A 9449-nucleotide genomic window follows, 5' to 3' on the forward strand; every position below is an offset into this window, starting at 1 on the left:
GTACTGACTGCTCTTCCTTAGGTCATGAGTTCAAATCCTAGCAACCACCTGGCTCACATTATGGCTCATAACCACCCATAATGAAATTTGACTCCCTCTTCTGGTGCCTCTGAAGACAGCTACAGTGTACTCATTTATAATAATAAATAAATCTTTGGGCTGGAGCAAGCAGGGACTGAGTGAGCAGGGTCGGCCAGAGCAAGCAGAGGTCCTAAAGTCAATTCCCAACAACCAGATGAAGGCTCACAACTATCTGCACAGCTACAGTGTGTACTCATAGACATAAAATAAATAAACAAGTCTTTAAATGGAATAGGAAATGTAGTAGGAAATGGGGGTCACTTTCTTAAATATCTGCATTTGTTTATGGAATCTGGTCTGTTTTAACCTTCTTTCTCTATTGGGGCTAGTTTTTGTTTTTAAATAAAAGTGCCTTTTCATTACTTATTACATAGAATTACATATAATACCTTCTTTGAGCTCTTACATGCCCCTATTTCAGTAGGTGTTCTCTGTCTTATTTTCCTTTTTTTTTTTTTTTTTTTTTTTTTTTTTTTTTTTTTTGGTTTTTGGAGACAGGGTTTCTCTGTGTAGCCCTGGCTGTCCTGGAACTCACTTTGTAGACCAGGCTGGCCTTGAACTCAGAAATCCGCCTGCCTCTGCCTCCCAAGTGCTGGGATTAAAGGCGTGCACCGCCACTGCTTGGCTTGTTCTCCTATCTTAAGTTAATAATTGCTCCCCTACTTTTTTGACTCTTTTTTTTTCTTTCAAAAAGCAACACTGCAAAATCCTTTGCATCAATGCAGAGTCAATTTCTCTTCATAAGTGCTTGATGCACTTTCCTCTGAGTTTGCCGCACGCTGAGACCCTCATAAAAGCGGTGTGCGTGGCAGAGAACCTACATACATCCCTCCGTGTGCTTTTTTCAGACAGCTTCTCTCTGTATGTAGGTCAAGCTGGCCTCGAACCGTGACCTTCCTGTTCCTGCATCAAGAGTGCTGGAAGTATAGGAATGGGCTACTGTGCCTGGTTCCTCCCACAGACTTAAAACCATCTCCAGGTGACGTATAACCCTTAACACAACGTTGTTGTGTTACGGCAACAACGGCTACGGCAATCCCTGTTACCCTGCGTGTTACGGCCAACGGCTACGGCAATCCCTGTTACCCTGCGTTGTTTGGGGAGGCTGATCATATTCAGCAGAGATGGAATTTAGGAGAATATTTTCTATTTGAGGAGAGCAGAACCCGGAGCACCGATCCTGCAGACATCAGCCTTGGTGCTTAGGGGCTCTCCGCTCACTCATTTCCACACATACCCTTTGGGCTTCTTCTCGTGTGCCTGCTAATTCTCAGCTCCTGGTTTTTTGCTTTCCCACTTGGGATACTTCCATGTTTCAAAACTCTTTTTTGACATTTAAACTGTGGCTTCTCCCCCTCATTTGGGCTGTGCCCATAGACCTACCCAGGTCAGTGTCTAGAAAAGCTGTTCGTTTTGTACTTCTCTCCCACCCCCCCAAACTTTATTATATGTATGTGGGTGTTTTGCCCACATGTATGTCTATGTACCTGATGTATGTCTTGGTGTCTGGTGCCTACGGATGCCAGAGTTAGGCACTGGATCCTTGAAACTGGAGTTACAAATGGTTGTGAGCTGCCAGGTGAGTGCTGGGAATTGAACCTGGGTCCTCTATAAAAGCAGCCGGTGCTCTTACCCACTGAGCCATCTTTCCAACCTCCTGTACCACTCTTTTCATGTGGTGGGCACTTGCCTGACCGTGTCTGGATAGCCTACTTTCTACGTGTGGATTCCTACTCACTGCACAGGGAAAGTGCCTGGAATAAGACCGGATGGAGCACAGGGCGAGGATGGGAGCTCTAAGGCCCTTGTTTCACAAAATCTTTAATATCTTTTGACTGTCACATGAGTAGGACCCAAGCTCTTGGTTCACCCCAGCTGTCCCCCAACTCTCCCTCCTGGTCCTGCCCTCTCTACTTCTCATGCTCGCTCAGCCTCTTACAGACTTAGTGTCCTGACTTCATGGAACAAGATTCATGAGAACAGGATTCAAGAGCTATAGAGGCTAGGAACGGGGCATGAGGCAGCCCAGGGGGTGGGTGTCCCAGTCCTCATAAAACCAGCAGGGTCCCCATTACGGTCACAAAAACGCTTAGGGTGTTTCTTGGGGCTGATGAGAGGGAGGGGGGTATCTCAGGAGGATTGGGTATGGTTTCTATATGATAACGGATCCAACTCAAAAAATAGGAGACATTGGCGAACACCCCTGGGTACAGGGGTTGGGCACAACCACGTCCCCAGCTCACTATTCCAATCTGCAACCAGGTCTCATTCTGCTTACATACCAGTGGACCGCCAGAGTCACCCTGAAAAGGAAGAGGGACTTTCTGTGAGACCAGGTATGGCTCTCCGGTGGAGAATGAGGGTCCATCCCCTCCCCTCCATGTAGCCCCCTCTCTAGCTGCAACAGAGCCTCGGCACTGAGGTCTGATACAAGTGTGTGGTAACCATACACTGTCTGCCTGGGTCCAGTCATCCCCAGCAGTCCCCTACTTACATCAGATCCCAACTCTGATCCAAAAAAATGGGACATACCTCACACACATTCTTCATATTCTTGATGTCCGCAGCACACAGCATTTCTGGCAGGAGGTAGGATGTTAATCCATAAAGCAGCTGACACTGTAACCTAGGGATTAGTGGCAACTGGGCTTCCAATAGCTCTTTTCCGGTTTCGCCTGTGAGAGGAGAGGGGAGAGGAACTGCCAGGTGAGGGCATGTATCTGAGTCCAGCTAGGTCTTTCTTAGTCCTGGAAGGCAAAGAAGCAAAGACATTCTTGGAGGAGAAATGGAGGAGAAATCTAGAAGAAATTCCCACTCAAAGAGAGCCCTATCTACCAGCAAGACCCACCAACACACAGTGAGGCCTGGCCTACACAGGGAAGCCCCACCCACACAGGGAAGCCCCACCCCACAGGGAAGCCCCACCCCATGCAGAGAAGCCCCACCCACATATGGAAGCCCCACCCCACACAGAGAAGCCCCACCCACACACGGAAGCCCAGAGTTTATCATTCTGTCCCCCTTTCACACATATTTTGTTGTTGTAGTCTCAATATGGATAATTTCTACTGATCTATCCCCAAGGGTACTGATTCTCCCTCAGCCCACCATAAATCCCATAAAGGGAGCTTTCATATCTGAGAGCTGTTTTTTATTCCCAGTGGGTTATTTTCTTAGAACCTGCATCTTTTGGCTTAAGTTGTTCTCCTAACCATCTTCCCAGATGCTAGGGAGACTCATTCTATGCTCTGCTTCCATGAGATCTTACTTAGCTCATACCTTCCGGTGAGACCATTCCCCATCCAGTAATCCAGCAAGACAAATTTCTGAGATTCAGGTCGGAAGGTGGCAAGCAAATTGGGAGCACGAAGTCAGAAAATACGATGGCGCTCTTCAATTGAACTAGCGCTATGTCCCCTCCAACAGGATGGAACATTTCGTAGGTGGGGTGAATGATCACCCGGTTAATCTCAAACCACTGGGTATGCCTGTTGGCCACCTCAAGGTTGGTGATGCCCACGTATATGTCAAAGGTTTGGAGTTTCTTCCCCCTGCCAACCAGAATAGAGGCCAACTGCCTGCAGCTCCCTGTATCACCAGCCCACAGACAGGCTCTGCCAAGTTGAAAAGCCTGGACCGCTCTGCAGCCCAATGTAAGCCTGTCTGACAATCTGACCTCAGAGGTCATAATTTGGACTGAAGGAGACATGGGGATCAATAGGAGCCTGTGCCTGGGCTTTGAGGGCCAGATAGCTATGCAATGGGCCCCTCTCTGGCCTCTTCCTGAATAGCTGATTAACCCCTGTACAGCACAGTTGTAGGCCTGACTGGATGAGGCTCAGGAGACAGGGCTATCTGCCCAAAGAAGGCTCTGTGGAGGAACATTGTTTCTACTGTGGGGGACCTTGCTGGAGAAGGGAGGGTAAGCTGGGGACAGGGGTACACTGTGAATGGAGATTTCTTCTCAAGTGGGGATGGAGCCTGGTCTGTAGAAGACAATGCTCAAGAGGCCAGGCCATGCGCCTAGGTACTGGCTCAGTCAGCTAGGGTGGAGACATCCATGCTGGTTCATTGGAAGCAGAGTGAAGTCTGAGGTCAAGGGAATGAGTGTATCAACTATGGTGGTTAGGGAGGGAGGGGAGTCGGCATGGGGGTAGGAGGGTAGAGGGGTGGGGGTGGGAAGAACTTCAACAGTGGATGCCACAGTCCAAGCCATGGGCACATGGTCAAGGCCTCTCCTTTCCTGTGTCCCTGCTCCATTCATTACCCCTAACAGCTCCTGTACCTCTCACCTGACAAAGCAGTGTGCTGCGGACAGCACCCAGTAGGCATTGAGGATGGAGCCACCACAGATGTGAAAGCCAGAGTAATGCACGCTGATCTGCCACGGCCATTTCCGATCACGAGAAAACTCTCCACCCAAGATCTTGCCTTGCAGAACTGGCTGGCCACAGGCTGAGGAGAGGAACAAATGCAGAGTGGGCCCAAAGCCACACCACAGGAGGGGTGGGCCACGATGGAGGAAGGGACAACGTGTATTGAAGTGGGGAGGGGCCAGGCCAGGGCTTAGGGCCGAGGTTCCACCCAGGGAGAAAGGATCACCACCTAGACCCTGGGACAGGGGCCTACCCACGTCACTGCTCAGTGAGTTTGCCTGGCTCTTGGGGTGTCGGCGACTGGCTGACGTGACCCAGGTTGTGGTAGCCAGTAGAAGCAGAAGCAGCAGGTATCCCAGGAAACGCAGGCTGGAAGTGGGGGCGGCCATGAAGCCAGAGGCGCAGTCCATCAGGAGAGGGGAGCTGACCAGGAAATGTGACAGCGCCTCCTCCGGTGAGGACGTGAACTCGACACATGACGGCACCTGGGTCCTGGATCTGTTGGTGGCGCCCCCAGCAGGTGACTTAGAACTAGTGGGTGTGGACAGAAGGAACCTGAACTGTGTGGAAGCTGACATTGCAGATTGCCAACAGGGCAGGATGCCTGACTGCCGGACCTCACCTCAGGTACAGGCCACAGACACTACCTCGGCCTGGTTTCTTGATGATAGCATTAGTGGGTAACGCCGCCCAGCAAACGAAAGGACCCATCAACTGACAGCATTTAGGATGGATTATTGAAGCAACACACACACACACACACACACACACACACACACACGCACACGCACACGCACACACGCACGCACACGCATGCGCGCGCACACACACCATGGTCAGACCTGGATATATACAAGTTCTGTTAAAGAGTTCTCAGTTTCAAACTCCAGTGTTCTAAGTTTCTCAGTGGTAGACTCAGATCTGTCAGATTTTACTATTTACACATACACCATCTACTATTAAATTTTTTTAAAAATTAACTCTGTTTATATACAGTAAAATATACCCCTACTTGCAAATTTTGACAACCCTTCTTTTTACTTTCAAGGGAGGATCCCAGCTGACAGATCACAGTGGTGCATGCCTTTCACCCCAGCACTGGGAAGGCAGGTGAACTCCAACTCTGTCACCTTCAGCCTTAAAGGTGCATTCATGTGTACATAGCTTCACCCACATAGAAACACACAAGTTAAAAGCTATTGTAAGGAGAGGATTCCATAAGGATATGAAATAAAGAATGAGAAAAATTACAAAACTTTACAAGAATTGTCAAAGTCAGAGGGATTGAGCTATCCTGTACACTTGGGTGTGATGTCATCAATATCCTGTGTACTTGGGTGTGATGTCACAAATATCTTGTGTACTTGGGTGTGATGTCATAAATATCATGTGCATTTGGGCATAAATCAATAAAAGTATTGATATCATAAACACAACATAAATACAATCAGTGTTTCTGATCACACTAGATTCACAGCAATTCCAAACAGAAGCCAAACAAGAAGAATCCTAAGGTGGTGCACGCCTTTAATCCCAGCACTTGGGAGGCAGAGGCATGCGGAATTCTGAGTTTGAGGCCAGCCTGGTCTACAGAGTGAGTTCCAGGACAACCAGGGCTACACAGAGAAACCCTGTCTTGAAAAACAGAAGAAGAAGAAGAAGAAGAAGAAGAAGAAGAAGAAGAAGAAGAAGAAGAAGAAGAAGAAGAAGAAGAAGAAGAACCCTAAGGCTTCAGTGATTAAAATATCAGCCAGGCAGTCATGGCGCACACCTTTTATCCCAGCACTTGGGAGGCAGAGACAGGCGGATTTCTGAGTTCGAGGCCAGCCTGGTCTATAAAGTGAGTTCCAGGACAGCCAGGGCTACACAGAGAAACTGTGTCTCCAAAAACAAAAACAAAAACAAAAAATTAGTAAGGTATAGCCTAGAACAAAAAGTAACAAGAGCAGGGAGAGACATGATGGAATTGTCTTCATCAATTCAGGATATTAAAACAAAACTCCAGGACTAGAGATGGTTTCTTTTTGTTGTTGTTGTTTGGTTTTGTTTTGTTTTAAAGATTTATTTATTTATTTATTATATGTAAGTACACTGTAGCCGTTTTCAGACACACCAGAAGAAGGCATCAGATCTCATTATGGATGGTTGTGAGACACCATGTGGTTGGTGGGATTTGAACTCAGGACCTTTGGAAGAGCAGTCAGTGCTCTTAACCATTAAGCCATCTTTCGAGCCCTAGGAATGGTTTTGAGATTAAGAGCTAATGCTGCTCTTCCAGGGAACCTGGGTTCAATTCCCAGCAGCCATGTTGTGGTTCACAACCATCTGCCACTCCAGTTCCAAGGGACCCAATACCCTCTTCTGGCCTCTCCTCAAGCACTGCACACACATGGTACACAGACATACATGCAGGTAAAACATCCATACATATAAAAAAATTAAAGAAAAAAAATCAGTAAAAAAAAAACTAACCCCAAACTCCATACACTAGATGGCTTATGAAAACAGAAAGTATTCTTTGCATTTTGGGGCTGGGGTTCTGAGATTAGAGGGCCAGCACTGCACCTGTCGAGCTCCTCTTGGTTTACAGACTGGAATCTGCTTTCCGTGTCCTCACAGCGTGCCAGGCTGAGAGAACTCCGAAGCCCCTTCTGTAAGGATACTACTTTCATTCACATGCGCCATCACAATATCTCCAAGGCCCTGCTTCTAAACACTATCACTCTGCTTGGATTCAAGATTCCAACCCCTGAAGGGGAAGGAGGCAAACTTCAGTCTGTTACCGAAATGAATCCCAGACTTAGATCTTTACACAGAGCTTTGACACAGGATTCCAGGGGCACACACTGTCGATGGAAATTCTACTGGACGCAGGAGCTGCAGAGAGGAAGAATGTGATCCCACCACACCCTTTATAAAGAACTGAGCTAAAGTGATCAAGAAAGCGCTTTGAAACTTTAGGTTAAAATCCAAGACAAGCTTCCGGTGACAATGAGCAATGTGGTGAGGGTCAACCCTCCTAAGAAAGCAAGGGAAAACTCAAGGCAGCACACAAATGTCATCTCCATAGAAGCAGGAAATATCTGAAGCCTGGTGATGACTCCCCAGAGTAAGCTCGGCCAGTGAGGAGATCCTGGAACCCAGGCTATCCCGCCCTTTCGGGAAGGGCCAGGAAGGGACTCTGTCATTTTTGGCATCTTTCTGGGTTAAGGAAACAAATAATAGTCCAGGACCCATCAAGGGTGTGGACCATATTCAGCCACACCTGCTTTTGACTGAAAACAAAGAGGAGTGTGCCCAAAGGGTGAGGGGATGGGCAGAGGCAAGTGAGCGCTCTGCTGGACAGCAGTCCAACTCAGCATCATCTGGGTGGCTCAGGCCCTAAACTCAGGAATTCTCAAGTTCTCCAGCCCTCAGCTCAGCGTAACTGCAGGGGGCTGGGGTATATGCATCTGCAGCAATGTGAACAGGAGCTTTCCAGAACAGTGACAACACTGCCCTAGCTGTTGCTTATTTCTGCAAATAACATGTAGGTATGTCTCCAGCCCAGGAGCAAAGACAGAAGAAAGTCGAGAGGAGATATAGCAAAGGAGAAGCAGCTTAAAAACAGATGGTACAAAACCCAGGCACTTGAATAATCATCCAGGGACATAAAGGAGATGGTTTGTTGTGCTAGAGTCAGGAAGAAGAGCCTAGGCCTCTAAGTTTCTATTTTCTCAACAACTGGATAGTATACAGTTAAGATTTTTTTTTTAAAAAGAACCACCATGGAGCTTCTAGAAATTAAAAACACACATGCAAAAAATCAGTTCAGAACTCACTGAATGGCCTTAACACGAGTTTAGACCGTGATGAAGGCAGACTCCATGAGAAGAGTGCAAGTCCAAAGAAGCTACTCACAGTAGGAGGAAGCAAGGGGATACTTAGAAAGAAGTGTGCTTTAATGCTGTACATGTTTCCCCTTTTCTCCCTCTTCCTCTCCCTCTTCCCTCTCACTCCTCTTCCCCCCTTTCCACTCCTCTTTCTCTTTCCTCCTTCCTCTCTCCTCCTCCCTCTCATTTCTCTTCCCATCCTCCCCTTTTCCACTCCTCCCCATCCTTCCCTCCTTTCCTCTTTCTCCTGGCTCCTCCTCTTCCTCTTTGTTTCAGTACACTACAATTTTTCTTTTCTTTTTTTCTCCTCCTCCAGTTTGTTTGACACAGGGCCTCACACTGTAGTCCTGCCTGGCCTGGAACTTGCTATGCCACTGAGGCTGGCTTCAGTGACCCTCGGCTTCCCTAGGCTTCCCTTTCATTGAGATTATAATCATACACTCCCACCCTCAGCTGCTTCTTAATTTCTCTATTTTCCTTTGACACTCCTCTGACCCCATTGTCCTCCTACTCTTTGCTGTGTTTGACTGGATTACTTATTCCAATCAAAGCCATAAATATAGACAGTAAATTGTTGACTGCTGGGAAACTGGTAGTTGTCATTTGGTGGGTATATTTTCATTGTACAGACAGGAAGAGGAGACAGGTAGCCTTGGTGTTTGTGCAAACGTATGAATGTATTAATGCCATTCAATTGTATACTTAAAATGCATGATGGTAAATGTTCTGTTTCCTTCAATTAGCATTCATTAATTATATAAAATCATGAGTTTGCATAGTGGCATTGTCAAGCATGCACGCTATGTCTTTTTCTAAGGGTTCATGATTCACCAAAGAATGATACCTCAGACTCAAATAATATGCAAAAGTAAAGAGTGTTTTATTCTGTAGAAGTCCAGAATACTGGGGTCTCCCATTCCAAGATGGAGACAACCAAGTGAGCTCGATTTAAAGCACATTAGAGAATTCTGGGGGTAGGTGACCTTTATCTTGCTCCATCTCTATGGTGGTCTGGAAACTGTTGCTGACCCATTGCCCTTGATTCAGGCCAGGTGGTGGGGCAGCTTCTGATGGCCAGGCAGTCAGCTTAGCCTTCTCTCTCTCTCTCTTTTTTTTTTTT

The 9449-nt window shown here is 47.3% G+C and overlaps 1 protein-coding gene across 1 annotated transcript; it reads right to left on the reverse strand.

The window, feature by feature from the left end:
* Positions 1–1889: 1889 nt before the first annotated feature.
* On the reverse strand, positions 1890–4875 carry Prss38 (serine protease 38). Its single transcript, XM_031354228.1, has 5 exons — positions 4711–4875; positions 4374–4536; positions 3361–3632; positions 2614–2756; positions 1890–2384 (listed from the first exon to the last, which is right to left on the reverse strand). The coding sequence occupies exons 1-5, from the start codon at positions 4865–4867 to the stop codon at positions 2130–2132; spliced, it is 990 nt and encodes a 329-aa protein (XP_031210088.1). The 5' UTR covers positions 4868–4875; the 3' UTR covers positions 1890–2129.
* Positions 4876–9449: the final 4574 nt, after the last annotated feature.

This window comes from Mastomys coucha, unplaced genomic scaffold (genome assembly GCF_008632895.1).
Source record: "Mastomys coucha isolate ucsf_1 unplaced genomic scaffold, UCSF_Mcou_1 pScaffold5, whole genome shotgun sequence".
Lineage (NCBI taxonomy): Eukaryota > Metazoa > Chordata > Mammalia > Rodentia > Muridae > Mastomys > Mastomys coucha.

Coding starts and splice junctions, on each gene's coding strand:
- Prss38 (XM_031354228.1), bottom strand. CDS start 4,867: ATGGACTGCGCCTCTGGCTTCATGGCCGCCCCCACTTCCAGCCTGCGT. Junction 4,537..4,710: donor CTCACTGAGCAGTGACGTGG/GTAGGCCCCTGT, acceptor TCCTCTCCTCAG/CCTGTGGCCAGCCAGTTCTG. Junction 2,385..2,613: donor ATATGAAGAATGTGTGTGAG/GTATGTCCCATT, acceptor CTTCCTTTTCAG/GGTGACTCTGGCGGTCCACT.